Source organism: Microtus oregoni, unplaced genomic scaffold, assembly GCF_018167655.1.
Source record: "Microtus oregoni isolate MIOR12 unplaced genomic scaffold, Mior012 000006F_ref0000085, whole genome shotgun sequence".
Classification (NCBI taxonomy): Eukaryota; Metazoa; Chordata; class Mammalia; order Rodentia; family Cricetidae; genus Microtus; species Microtus oregoni.
The window spans coordinates 52,113,888-52,128,525 of record NW_024543065.1 but is presented as its reverse complement, the minus strand read 5'-3'; the positions used below and the strand labels follow the sequence as shown (position 1 = coordinate 52,128,525).

Sequence of the window (14,638 nt, the reverse complement as noted above, 5' to 3'; positions counted from 1 at the left end):
AATTGAAACCGAAAAATAAGAGCCAGAGACTTCAATCGGTTTGATACAACGGTTGCCTAACCCAGAGCCCCGTGTCCGAACCTCAGCGCCAGGGAAACTAGGTGTGTGCCCGCAATTCCAGCATTGGAGAGGTGGAGGCTAGAGGCGGTTCAAGGTTACCCTATAGTACACAGTGGGTTCCAGGCCACCTGACTTCCAGGAGGCTTTATTTCAAAAACAAAAATGAAATTTACCAAAAAAAAATAAATAAATTAAAATAATAAAAAGCTTTTCTAATGTAATATTCTAGTCCATCTGTTTTCGTCAACTCCTCACATAGAAGTTGACCCTCACGTCTCTGTTCTGTTTGAGACTGGGACCCCAGTGTCCTGGACAATGCTTGCACCAAGTCCGTGCTCCGATGTGTCAAATGGAGACTGACCAACGAGCCCCTCTATGCCCTGCACCTGACCGCTCAGCCTGAAGCGGCCCAGGTGGGCTAGCTCTAATCTCAGAAGACTCAGAGGGAATGGAGGTTTTGGTCACCCACAGCTCTGGGCACAGAGCAGCCTGAGGCTTGAATGTAGCCCTGGGCCAAGCAAGTACACAGCAACAGCAGCTTTTGCTTAGGTTCAAAGGCTCCCACGGGGGCTGGGGGTCACTCTGCCGGTAGAGTCTTTGGCCAGTTTGTAGGAAGCCCTGTGTAAACCACCTATAATTCCAGCACTCAAGAGGTGACTGGAGGAAGGCAAATTCAAGGTCATCCCCAGCTGCACAGTAAGTTCGAAGCCACTCTGAGCTATGCAGACAAAATCCTGAAAAACAAAAATAGGCTGGAGAGATGGCTCAGCAGTTAAGAGCACTGGCTGCTCTTCTAGTTGTCTGGAGCTCAATTCCCAGCAACCACATGGAGGCTTGCAACCACCTATGATGAGATCTGGTACCCTCATCTGGTGTGCAGTCAGTCAAACATGCAGACAGAACACTGTATACTTTATAAATAAATAAATCTTTTTAAAAAATCAAAAACAAAAAAGATTCTTATTAGAGGAACACCAGGGATGGAGGAGGGAGCAGGAAGGACAGCAGACAGAGACAAGTCATGTGATGTTTGGGGGTTTAGAAGCCAGGACACCAGTTAGGGACAAAAGGTAGCTCTACCCAGAAACCTGGGCCTCCCTGGAGACTCCTAGCTCCTTATCGTCCACACCTGGTGTCAACTTCCAGAAGCACTGTGACCCCTACACAGCCCTGGGGACACTGTGGAGACAGAGCAGGGAGGAGAGAGACGAGGGTCTGCGGGTCTGAAGACTGAGATGAGGACAAGCTGGGGTCATGCAGGGAGGACCTGCTGAGCGGTACAGACAGGAGGAGGTGGGCAGCTCCAATGCTCTCTGCAGACTTCAAGGAAGAGAGAAAAACTGGGCAGAGGGTTCAGGAAGAAAGGAAAGGAGGGGCAGGACAGACCGATGACAGACAGGGCTGGGAGCAGAACTATGACGGACAGGGAGTGGGGGAAAGCACAGGGCTGGGGGGCGATGATAGGCGAGGGGGGGAGTTTTCCATGAGGGTTGGCTCAGTGGCACACAGGGTCTCACGGGCCACCACCGTGATGATTCTCTATTCTGCCGAGGGCACGGGGAGCCATGGCAGCCTCTGTGTTGATGGAGCAGGGGAGGCATGAGGACTAATACCCACTTCCTTCTTACAGCCTCAGGGGGCAGTGGCATTCTCTTCGACAAGAGCAGGGGCAGGTCTGGGAAGAGACTAAAGTCAGTTTGGGACAAGGCGATTGAGAGGCATCTGGGACCTTGGGGAAGCATTCTGAATAACAATTTGGGCCAGTTCCAGTACTCAGGCGACAGGATAGAAGCGGGCCCGACAGAGAGGGTGAGATAAGGTCACAGTTGAAGTGGGGCGGGAGGCAGCTGCCCCATCCCCACCCTCTCCCCTCCTCAGTCCTCCTTCCCCTCTACACAGCCCCGCCTTGTTGAGGGCAATCCAGGACAAAGTAATACTCAGGAGGCAACCAGCACAAGAGAGCTGCAGGTACGGCTTCCACCTAAAATCAGGCTGGGGGCCTCAGAGTGTAGCCTAAAATCAGGCTGGGGGCCTCAGAGTATAGCGTGTTTGTAACATGTTTGTAACGTGCAAGGCCTGAACATCCTCCCTCCACCTCCCTGCAAAGGGCAGACCCTCTTTCTGGCTTTGCTTTCCAGAGAAGTGAGAAGTTTTTTGGTTTTGTTTTTATTTGTTTGTTTGTTTTGATTTTTAGATAGGGTCTCACTATGTACCTTAGGCTGGCCTGGAACTCACAGTGATCCTCCTGCATCAGACTCTCAAGAACTGAGGTAACTGGAGTAGACCATCAAACTCTAAGCTTTTCTGTTGTTCTGAGACAGGGTCTCAAGTCGCTCAGGTTGGCCCGGAGCTCACTGGGCAGCTGAGGATGACCTCAAACTTCCCACTCTCCTGCCTCCATCTTCTGAGCGCCAGGATGACAGGCATGTGCCGCCACTCCTGGTGTATTCAGTGCCAGGATTGAACCCAAGGCTTCATGCTTACCAACTGGGCCGCGTTCCCCAGCTGGTTCTACATTTGTCTCACTGATCCTCGCCACGCCTGGGGATTTACCTAAACTAAACATTTGTCCCTAGACTCTCCCAGTTGCTAGGAAAATGTCGGCACACAGTAGGCACTCATTCAGTGTTTGTGGAAGGGGGAAGCTCATGTTTTACGGAGCACTTACCACATGTCAGGCGTGACTGTAAGCGCCATATGTTTGCACGCTTGTGTTACAGGCCCACGTGGGGTCAGGACAGCTGCCCCTCATTATTTGGAGGGGATGCTGGCTCCAAGAGCTCCTAGAGACACTGGAACTCACAGCTGCTCCAGGCTTCCTTACAAATGGCAGAAAGTTTAAAACAGCCTCAGCCAGAAGTGCCTCTAGATGACTGTCATGCAAATGAATGGGTTGGAGCAATGGCTCACTGGTTAGGAACACAGGTTGCTCTTCCAAAGGACCCAGGTTCGATTCCCAGCACCCACATGGCAGCTGACCTGTCTGTAACTCCTGTCCCAGGGGATCTGCTGCCCTCTTCTGGCCTCCACAGGCACTGAACAGACATACATGCAGACAAAAGAGTTATCTGTGCACATACAGGAAAATTTTAATTTTTAAAAAAGAGAGAAGAACAGTAAAAGGTCTGAGGAGATGGCCCAGTGGTACGGACCCTTGACACACAGCCTGATGAATGGTCTGAGCTCAGTTCCCAAAGTCCAGAGGATGGAAGGGGAGAACTGACTCCTGCAAGCTGCGCTCTGGCCTCACATGCTGGCTGTGGCAGGAGCGTCTTAAGCCCTTCCCTCAGCAGTAAATATATAGAATGTGATAAAGACAAGAAAATGAGCTGGGTGTGGTGGTGCACAACTCTAATTCCAGCACTTGGAAAGCAGAGACAAGAGGAGTTCCAGGACAGCCAGGGCTACACAAAGTCTGTGAGTTCAAGGCCACCCTGGTCTACAGAATGAGTTCCAGGACAGCCAGGGCTACACAAAGAAGTCCTGTCTTAAAAGCCAAAAAGAAGCCGGGCGGTGGTGGCGCACGCCTTTAATCCCAGCACTCGGGAGGCAGAGGCAGGCGGATCTCTGTGAGTTCGAGACCAGCCTGGTCTACAGAGCTAGTTCCAGGACAGGCTCCAAAGCCACAGAGAAACCCTGTCTCGAAAAACCAAAAAAAAAAAAAAGCCAAAAAGAAGAAGGAGGACGAGAAGGAAGAGGAGGAGGAGGAGGAGGAGGAGGAGGAGGAGGAGAAGAAGAAGAAGAAGAAGAAGAAGAAGAAGAAGAAGAAGAAGAAGAAGAAGAGGAAGAAGAAGAAGAAGAAGAAATGCCAGCAAGGTGGCTCTCAAGACCACCAAGTCATCCTCTGGTATCCACACGAATGTGGTGGCACATGCCACTCACTTCACGTAACAAAAACAAAGAGGGAAGGACAGAGGCACAAAGTAAGAAGAAAGAAAAGACAAACAGGGAAGGGCGGCGCTTGGCTCAGGTGGGAGAGGACTCCGGAGTATTCACATGGCCCTGGAGTCCACCGCCAGCACCCCATAAACCAGGTTTGGTGGTGAACACCTATAATGCCAGCACTCGGGAGGTGGCTGTGGGAAAACCAGGTATTCAAAGCCATCCTTTGTTACATAATAAATTCAAATATAGCTTGGGCTACATGGAACCCTGTCTCAAAAAAAATAAAGACATTTTTCCCCTCTTGATTTTTTTGGGAGAGGGGCTTATGGTTCCCAGGCTGGTCTTTTAATCACTGCATGACTGAGGATGCCTTTGAACTCAGGATTTTCCTCCTGCCTCTACCTCCCAAGCAAATGGGAGTCCTAAAGATGCCACCCCACAGAGTGGTGCCATCCACTGTGATGACACTGGTCACTCCCTGAAGTACTGAGGCTGGAGGGGCAGAACTTTCTCTCCTGTGTCCCTCGGTGACCCACTGAGCAGCAGTGAGGCCGTAGGCATGGTGGTCAAGAACAGCCCGAGAATCTTCTTGTGCCTCTCTTTCCTCCTCCCCGGTGACCTGGTTCTCCTTTTCGGTACCAAATCTGGGCCTTTGGCACAAACTGGATTAGGCAGCTGCCCCAGGAGACCTGGCCGGGTCATGGCCCCTGGCCGGTGCTTGCCACACCCAGCCCAATGCCCAAACAGGGCCCCAGATCTTCTGTGACTCGATCCCTCCAAATTCCGGCGATCCGCCCCGATTCCAAATTGCCGAACGATCCCAGGTCCAGTGGCAGACGGAGCCAAGCCTCAACCAGGAAAGGACCTCTGAGACTGGGACTCCATCACCACCAACCATCTCCGGCATCAACCTGGGGTGAAAGATGGCATTGGCCTGGTGCAGCTGGTTTTTCCTCAGTGGTGAGCAAGAGGGTTTCCCACTCCACCCCCCAGGTCCTCAGCCCACTCCCTGGACCATTAAGGGCCTAAAGACAGAGAGAGGAACCCCTGCCCAGGGGAGGGAACGTGTGAGCCAGAAGCCCAGCTTGCACTGTGTGAGAGCAGCTTTGTTTCAGTCTTGAGAGGGAGGCCTGTAGGGTAGACTGGAGACGGCCCCTGAGAGATGTCAGCCATGAGAGAAGGGGGCTTAGAGAGTCCCAGAGCCAGAGCAAAGCAAGGTGACTAGTGGCAGGGATTCCAGACTCTTGTTTGGGCTTGATTTAGGTGTTTTTGAGGTAAAGTCCAGCCCAGGTTGGCCTGAAACTTACTTTGTATTTGAGGATGACTTTGCACTTCTGATCCTCCTACCTTCAACTCCCTAGCGTTGAGATTACAGGTATGTGCCATCATGCCAAGTTTATACACTGGGGATTGAACTCAGGGCTTCATGCTTGCTAAGCAAACACTCTACAAACTGAGTTGCATGCCCAGCTAATTTATATTGTCTTTTGTTTTTGAAATAGGGTCTCACTGTTTTCGTGGCTAACCTGGGCTAAACTTGCAATGTTGACCAGGCTGGCCTTGAACTCACAGAGATCCACCTGCTCTGCCTCCTGAGTGCTGGGATTAAGTTATGTGTCACCAAGCCCAGCACTAGTGAAGTCTTTGTTGCTGTTGTTGAGACAGGGTCTCACTATATAGCCCAGGCTGGCCTCAGACTTGAGACAGTCCTCATGCCTCAGCTTCCAGAGTGTGACCACTGTGCCTGGTTTGTGTTGCTCTTCCCTCAGCCTCAGTTACTCAGCCGTGAATAGGCCTAGCTGGCAGGATCACTCAAAGGTTCTTAGACGCAGGACTGATTAACGTCTGCTGTTTACCGACTTGGAACCCTTATCGCTTGTTAGCATCCACTCTGAGAGGGATATTCGCCTGTGGCCCAACTTCCTAGGGAGGAAAACCAGGCCTTGAAGAGATGACTTGCTGGCCAGGGTCTCACCACACAAAGTGGCAGAGATTTGCCCTAACCCCAGAACCTGTCACTACCACGCACTTCCTTCCAACCAGGAAGGGGCTGCAGACCAAGCCAGGCCTGCAAGTGTGTGTCATATGAGAAGTGCCAGGGACATCTTGTGAGCCACACAGAGAAGAAAGCAGCAGGGACCAGTCCTACTGGTTGGGACTTGTCTGTTTGCCCAGGATGGGGTGGAGGAGGCTGGGGTGTGGCTCAGAGGGTAGAGTGCTTGCCTAACACTGTGAGGTACTAGGTTTGCTCCCGGTACAGTGTAACTGGGTGTGGTGATATGTGCCCAGAGTCCCAGCACTCAGGAGGTGAAGGCAGGGAGATCAGAAGTTCAAGGTCATCCTCAGCTACGAGTCGAGTTGCGACCAGCACAGAATCCCTGAGTCCTGGATGGAGGAGAAACTAAAGAAAGGAGAGAGAAAGGGAGGGAGAGACTCCACATATCCTGCCCTCTATGTGGGGCCCTCGTGCACACAGAGTGAGTGTCCCTGAATCAGGCGACAGACTTGGGCAGTTCCTGGCGTTAGTACGAGGTCACAGACTCACTTGGCTATATGAGCCTAGGGTCCTGTCTGAGTCTCAGCCCAGTGCCTCTCATGGGAAACGTCCTGTACCCCACATTGCTCTGCAGAGACACAGGTTGTGTATGCATAGTGTCAGGTCAGGTGGCCCAGGACGCAGAATTCCCCTTTGTATCATCAACCTTGAGAAGATGGAGGTGTGTGCAGAAAGAGGCATGGCCATGCACGCTGTGCAGACTCTATGAACGCTCAGGTGTTAGAGCCTGACTTATTGGTACATGCCTGCAAACCCTAGCCCTGAGGAGACCAAGACAGGAGATCAGAACTTCCAGATAAGCCCTTCTCCACTCCCTGCTCAAAATTAGGTGGCTGAGATGTTGAGGGCCAGAGGTTGGATCTGTGTGTCAGTAGCAGGGTATTTGCCTAGAATCCCCCAGTGAGGGGCTAGGTGTGGCTCAGTGGTAGAGCCCCTGCCTAGAATCCCCCAGTGAGGGGCTGGGTGTGGCTCGGTGGTAGAGTCCCTGCCTAGAATCCCCCAGTGAGGAGCATGGATGAGGTCCTGGGATTTATTCCAGGAGGAAATGTGGCTGTGGGATGCACACATCTTGCTTGTGTCTGATCTTGCAGACACTGGGGATGTCACCTCTGAGCTTGTCAACTCCTGTCAAATGAGGTGACAAGTCAATCCTATCCCATCCAACCTGCCCCTTCTGTTCTTCCTCAGCCTGGATGCTGAACACTAGGGCTGAGATCTCCATCACCCCTGAGCCCGCCCAACCTGCAGAAGGAGACAATATCACCTTGGTGGTCCATGGGCTTTCCGGGGAACTGCTTGCCTACAATTGGTATGCAGGGCCTACGCTCAGCCTGACCTTCCTGGTGGCCAGCTACATTGTCAGCACTGGTGATGAGACCCCTGGACCAGCCCACACAGGGCGGGAAGCTGTGCGCCCCGATGGCAGTCTTGCTATCCATGGTGCCCTGCCTGGGCACACAGGCACCTATATCCTACAGACCCTTAACAGGCAGTTTCAGACGGAGGTGGGCTACGGACACATGCAGGTCTATGGTGAGCAATCCCTTGCAACAATCCAGGACTTTCCACCCTCTTCCTTCACCCCTCCCTTGAAAAGAGAAGCGAAGAAAAAATATTCTTTATAATTGCATTTATTGAATTTGTTTACACATGTGCGTGTGTGCATGTGTGTGTGTGTGTGTGTGTGTGTGTGTGCGCGTGCGTGCACCTGAACGTTCATGTATTTTAAATAAACACGTGGAGGTCAGAGGACAACTTTCAAGAGTCAGTTCCTTCCTTCTACCATGTGGAACCCTGGGATCGAACTCAGGTCGTCAGGTTTGGTGGCAAGTGCTTTTACCCACTGTACCATCTTGCCAGCCTCTTAAAACAGGGTGTGGGGGTGCCTAAAATAACACTAAAATGCTCACCTTCTCCATTCTGGCTTCCAGGATAATGTCTGTCTTCTTTGTCACTGTGGCTGGGGGCACAGAAGCACAGCTTGGTGGTGCTTCTTGCCCCGGGGACAGGAGGTGCCCCTCCCCTCCCCCTCTGTCTCTTGCTCCCCCTCATAGAGATCCTGGCCCCTCCCACGGTCATGGCCAACGACACTGCGCTGGTGGAGCGTAGGGACACCCTTCGGCTAGTGTGCAGCGGCCCCAGCCCCGCTGAGGTCCGCTGGTTCTTCAATGGCGACGCTCTACCTGTTGCTGTCCGCTTGGGCCTGTCTCCCGATGGCAGAATGTTGACCCGGCATGGCGTCCGCAGGGAGGAGGCGGGCGCCTACCAGTGCGAGGTGTGGAACCCCGTCAGCGTCAGCCGCAGCGAGCCCCTGAACTTGACCGTATATTGTGAGTCTTCCGAGGCACCGGATATCCACATCTCACAGATGGAAACAGAGGCCAAGAGAAGGAGTTCACAGTCACACAGAAAGCAAGTTGGGAAGGAGCAAGGGTCCCTCTTAAAATACACCTGACTCCATGAAGCACACAGATTGTAGCTAATAATGTCAGGTCAATGTAGATGAGTGACGGAACAGGTGTTCCTTATCAGGGTGTCCAGAGGTAGAGGAAGAAGGCTCACCATTAATGCCAGCTCAGTTAGAAAGATTTGTCTCAAAAAGAGAGAGAGAGCGAGCTGGGCAGTGGTGGTGCTCACCTTTAATCCCAGCACTAGAGAGGCAGAGGCAGGAGGATCTCTGTGAGTTCAAGGCCTGGTCTACACAGCAAGTTCCAGGACAGCCAGGAATGTTACACAGAGAAACCCTGTCTTGAAAAAAAAGGAGGGGGGTGGTATGTGGCTGGGGAAGCTGGGATATAGCTGAGCTGGCAAGACATTTGTCTGACATGTGCCAAGCCCTGGGTTCCATCTGAAGAACTCTAAAATGTTCGTCCACAGGGAAGTGGAGACAGGATCCTGAACTTCAGCCTTGTCAGCTGTGTATTGTTCAAGGCCAGCCTGGGCTACAGAAGGCCCTGTCAGAAAAGAAAAACTTCCCTAAATAAGGTGTCCAACAGGGATGTTTGGATTTGACAGGGTGGAGGATAACGTCACCAGGACTTAGGACTTAGAGGGGACAACACAAAAGCTCATCACAGAAGCACATAGTAGTACCTGGGGCAAAAGCTTGGTGGAGTGGAATCCTGAGAAAATGAATCACTACTGTGCCCAGCCTTGGCGGAGCAGTCCTTTAATCCAGGAGGCAGAGGCAGGAGAATCACTGTGAGTTCAAGACCAGCCAAGGCTACATAATGAGGCTCTGTTAAAAAAAAAGAAAAAAAATCAGGCTGGTGTATAAAGCCTGAAGTCCTAAAGCCCTAACCAGAGGATGACAAATGCCAGCACCCTAGCAGCAGAGGCGAGGCTGCGGAGTCTAGACGGCAAAGCCTAGAAACAACCCTAGCAGCAGAGGTGAGGTCCTGGAGTCTAGACGGCAAAGCCTAGAAACAACCCTAGCAGCAGAGGTGAGGTCCTGGAGTCTAGACGGCAAAGCCTAGAAACAACCCTAGCAGCAGAGGTGAGGTCCTGGAGTCTAGACGGCAAAGCCTAGAAACAACCCTAGCAGCAGAGGTGAGGTCCTGGAGTCTAGACGGCAAAGCCTAGAAACAACCCTAGCAGCAGAGGCGAGGCTGCGGAGTCTAGACGGCAAAGCCTAGAAACAACCCTAGCAGCAGAGGTGAGGTCCTGGAGTCTAGACGGCAAAGCCTAGAAACAACCCTAGCAGCAGAGGCGAGGCTGCGGAGTCTAGACGGCAAAGCCTAGAAACACCGCCAGCTGAAGCGGCATCCTAGAACCAAGTCATGATACCAAAGCGTCTAGACCAACGGGTCTCAACTTGTGAGTCGTGACCTCATTAGGGTTGAACGACCTTTCACAGGGGCCACCTAAGATCATTAGAAAACACAGTTATTTACATTATGATTCATAACAGTAGCAAAATTGCAGTTATGAAATAGCAACGAAAATAATTTCATGGTTGGGGGTCACCACAGCATAAGGAACTGTATAAAAGGGTCACAGCGTTAGGAAGGCTGAGAGCCACAGCTCTAGAATCTTAGATACACAGATTTCTAGGGTCTGACATAGAATGTAGATTTGATTCATTTTGTTTTTTGAGACAGGGTTTCTCTGTGTGGCCCTGGCTGTCCTGGAACTCACTCTGTAGATAGACCAGGCTGGGCTCAAACTCACAAAGATCCACTTGCCTCTGACTCTTCCCGCTGAGATCAAAGGGGTTCACCACCACTGCCCAGCTCCAGACATTCTTTTTTATAGATGAGAAAAAAAAAAAAAACCTGAGTTCTGAGTTCTTGTGGGAGGGGAAGTGAGTCTCAAGATTACACAGTGGATTAGAGATCAAGACACCACCAAGAGAGGCGCAAGTCCTTTCTCCCTGTACTCAGGTCTGCCGGCCCCAGGGACCCAATCTAGTAGACAAGAAGGGGTGCGTGCTTCTGTCCCCTCCCAGCCAACCACCCGCCCCTCCTGTGTCTCTCCCTCCTGCCCTACAGTTGGCCCTGAACGAGTGGCCATCCTCCAAGATTCCACCACCCGTACGGGCTGCACCATTAAAGTGGACTTCAACACATCCCTCACCCTGTGGTGTGTGTCCCGGTCCTGTCCTGAGCCAGAGTATGTGTGGGCCTTCAACGGGAAGGCCTTGAAGAATGGCCTGGATCACCTGAACATCAGCAGCATGACGGCGGCCCACGAGGGCACGTACACATGCATTGCTAAGAACTCCAAGACTCTACTGTCCGGCTCTGCCTCTGTGGTGGTCAAGCTGTCTGGTGAGTCAGCCCCAGCCTGACGACCAGATGCTCTCCACAGAGGCCCAGAAGGCCTTTGATGACTGGACGACCATTTTCCCAGAAGAGAATTAGATTCCCAGCACCTGCACTGAGCGGTTGAGACAAGGTGGCAGGCATATTGGATTGTCCCCCTCTTGTCCAGGTGCAAAAAGAGTCAGGCAAAATCCGTCACGTCAGAAAATAAATGGTGACTCATATCCTCTGCCTTGAGGTTAGAGTGAGTGACATGTGAGCCCCGTGTTCCCTTCGGGGGGTGGCAGAGTGGGACACTGGGGTCCATGTCCTTCCGTGTAATTATCCCTGTTGGTAGAAAAGCCATCGATAGCTGAGAGTCCTGCCCAGCCCAGGACATGCAGGCCTGAACCGCACACTCTCACACCACAGCTGGAAACCCAGAGGCAGCTGCCGGCTCCTGTAGAAATCCAGCCAGAGGCACTGTCTTCACATCTCTGTTCTACATAAGTGTGGGGGGTGTGGGGGGTGTGGGGGGAAGTGTTGGGCATTGAGAAACCTCAGAGAACACTGCCCATGCCAAAAGGACGGTGGCTTTGAACATCAAGTTCTCATCTAAAAATCACAGTGTTTGAAAGGTGAAGGCAGGAGGATCAGGAGTTTGAGGCCATCACTGGACACAGTTCGGAGTCAGCTTGGGCTACAAGAGACCTTGTCTCAAAAGAAAAAAATAGCATCGATAATTCTACCTGGGTTTCTTCTCAAGCGGCCATTGTCCCCTAGGGACAGTGGGAATCGTCCTCCCCCTCCTCCCTCCCTTCTTCCTCCACTAACAGGCTAGGTCTCATGAAAAGGGTGGGGATGGACCCCTCTTTCACGCAGAACAAAGATGGAAGTCCCAAAGGTAAGTGAGCCTCCTGTCTTACCTGTGAGGGCCCTTGGCTGGAGACAAGGTGGACCAGAGGACTTCGGGGACAGCATGGGGGGTGTCCAGGGTCTGCAGGTATGTGTAGGGTGTACCTAATGCAACACCCCCAAGTTTGCTTCCTCCCAAGCTGCCAGAAATCGTGTGGCATATGCTGGGAGTGAGATAGAGGACAGACAGACATGACTGTTACCCTGCCCGGGAAACAAGCTGATCTGATGGAGGAGGCATGGTCTTTCAGGGGATTCAGGGAGGGGAGCTGCCAGTCAAAGAGAGAAGGAACAGCCTGAAAGAATTTCCAGGTCATTAGGAGATACTGATTTACTTTAAAATTCATAGACTGATGGGGGAGACACAGGTCCCACTATAACTGTCATAGAAATTTTCTAATACAATTGAGATGATTGCTCCCAACTCTTGGGGGGGGGGGTCTCTAACTTGATCAGAGTGTTTCACTTTGATAATCCCCAATTTTTTAGTCTGATGGAGGAGACGGGGGCTCCCACCTTGGAGAGAATCTCAAACCCTCAAACCAATGGGGTAGTCTTCCCAGCTTCTAGTCCCAAACTTGATTAGAAAACAATCTAGACTTTCCCAATCTGATGGAGGAGACACAATCCACACCTCGTGAGGATTTTTAGTGCAATACAGGATGCATGGCTTCTTACCTCTAGAGGCTTCTGATCTGATGGAGGAATTGTCAGCCCATATTCTCGGGTCTGCTACTTTCACAGAAAAGACATGCTATGTGAAGAGAAGTTCCAGACATCCTATAGGGGAGACACAGTCACATTTTCTGGGATTCTCAACCTGATAGGAGTGTTTGGAAGCTCCCACCCTGATGGAGGAGACATGGCCAGATTCTCTAGGGTCTCCCGAATTCTTAGGAGGGACAACCTGCACCGTCACCCATGGCTAAAATCTAGAGAGGGGAGATGTGTCCCTGGCAAGCACCACTGAGAGAGTCTATGTGATCACCCATGAAGTCACCTCCATCCTTGGTCTCCCCAGCACCTCATGAGGAGCACTTTCCCCGGAGGAGTTGGCCAAGGGAGGGGGAGGACTCCACCCCACACCCAAAGCAGACCTGGCTGACAGTGGTGATGGCTCTCTCTCCAGCCGCAGCCGTGGCCATGATGATTGTGCCTGTACCGACTAAACCAATGGAGGGCCAGGACGTGACCTTGACTGTCCAGGGCTACCCCAAGGACCTGCTAGTCTACGCTTGGTACCGTGGACCTGCTTCAGAGCCCAACCGATTGCTCAGCCAGCTGCCATCGGGGAACTGGATCGCCGGCCCTGCACACACGGGCCGGGAGGTGGGCTTTGCCAATTGCTCACTGCTGGTGCAAAAGCTGAACCTCACGGACGCCGGGCGCTACACACTCAAGACCGTCACACTGCAGGGCAAGACTGACACGCTGGAGGTGGAGCTACAGGTGGCCCGTGAGTGAGCGGCGTGGGGGGGCACGGTCCCACAGGTGGCCTTCTCCTCCCTCACAAGCCTGAGGGACATGGGCACGTGCCTCTCCCATCTGACCTGAGTGTCCCCATATGTGGCACTTGCCTTGTCTCTCAAATGATGACGACCACCAAGGGTGGAGGGGCCTCCATCAGACTGAGGTCTCCTTGCCCATGTAAGGTATATGTCAGATGGAAGGCTATAAATAGGGGTGTCGTGTGAGGGTGGGCATCTTTTCTCCTCAGGTGAGTGGAAACTAAACCACAGGGATGCAGCTTCTTCCACCACACTGGGGAGTTGGGGTGAATGCAGGTATTTTTCTCCCCCATGAGACGTGCCACAAGGGCAAAGCCATTTCCACCTTCTGACATGAGAGCTCCCCCAACCTGAAATGCATGATGTGCATTAGGATGCAGGCTGCTAGGTGTGTCTCCTCCGTCAGACAGGGTTCTCGTTGGGAACGACCTCTCCCACAGTGGAGAACCATGTCTCTTCCATCAGACTCAAACCTGTCTTCTCCATCAGACAGGGAGTTCCCAGAGTCAGGGACAGCATCTCCTCCATCAGACTGGGAAACTCCCAGAGTCAGGAACTGTGTCTCCTCCATCAGACTCGGAACTTCCAGAGTCAGGAACTGTCTCCTCCATCAGATTGGGAAACTCGAGTCAGGAAATGAGACTGGGGTCTCCCAGAGTCATGGACAGCATCTCCTCCATCAGACTAGGAGTTCCCAGATTTAGGAACTGCATCTCCTCCATCAGACTGGGAAACTCCCAGAGTCAGGAACTGTGTCTCCTCCATCAGACTCGGAACTCCCAGTCAGGGATAGTATCTCCTCCATCGGACTAGGAGCTTCCAGAGTCAAGAACCATGTCTCCACTATCAAATTGGTAGCTCCCAGAGTCAGGGACAGCATCTTCTCCATCAGACTGGGAGCTCCCAGAGTCAGGAATCATGTCTCCTCCATCAGATCGGGAGCTCCCAGAGTCAGGACCCTTGTCTCCTCCATTACACTGGGAGCTCCCAGAGTCAGGAACCATGTCTTCTCCATCAGATTGGGAGCTCCCAGAGTCAGGGACTGTGTCTCCTCCATCAGACTGGGAGCTCCCAGAGTCAGGGACTGTGCCTCCTCCATCAGACTGGGAGCTCCCAGAATCAAGGGCCATATTTCCTCCACCAGAGTCAAGAACCATGTCTCCTCCATCAGACTGGGAGCTTCCAGAATCAGGGGCATGTCTCCTCCATCAAAGACAGGGACCTTGTCTCTTCCATCAGACTAGAAGCTGCCAGTCAAGAACCATGCTCTCACAATTAAAGACCATGTCTCCTCCATCAGATTAAGAATTCCCAGAGATCTTCAAGGCCATGTTACTAGGGCAGGTGCGCTGGACAGGTGCCCCTGACAGAGAATAACAATCTGTAGTCTTGCCTGTCCCAAACCTAGACACCCAGATGTCAAGATCCTGAGCCAGGACCAGTCAGGACCCAGCCACTGGCTGTCTGGGTTC

The 14,638-nt window shown here is 52.4% G+C and overlaps 1 protein-coding gene across 1 annotated transcript; it reads left to right on the top strand.

The window, feature by feature from the left end:
- Positions 1–4,868: 4,868 nt before the first annotated feature.
- On the top strand, positions 4,869–13,122 carry Ceacam16 (CEA cell adhesion molecule 16, tectorial membrane component). The gene is made up of 5 exons (XM_041654595.1): positions 4,869–4,905; positions 7,190–7,534; positions 8,056–8,331; positions 10,492–10,770; positions 12,788–13,122. The coding sequence occupies exons 1-5, from the start codon at positions 4,869–4,871 to the stop codon at positions 13,120–13,122; spliced, it is 1,272 nt and encodes a 423-aa protein (XP_041510529.1).
- Positions 13,123–14,638: the final 1,516 nt, after the last annotated feature.

Bases quoted from the DNA above. Each gene is read 5' to 3' on its own strand.
- Ceacam16 (XM_041654595.1), top strand. From the start codon at position 4,869: ATGGCATTGGCCTGGTGCAGCTGGTTTTTCCTCAGTG. The intron at 4,906-7,189 runs GTGAGCAAGAGG...GTTCTTCCTCAG, and splicing joins CAGCTGGTTTTTCCTCAGTG to CCTGGATGCTGAACACTAGG. The intron at 10,771-12,787 runs GTGAGTCAGCCC...CTCTCTCTCCAG, and splicing joins TGTGGTGGTCAAGCTGTCTG to CCGCAGCCGTGGCCATGATG.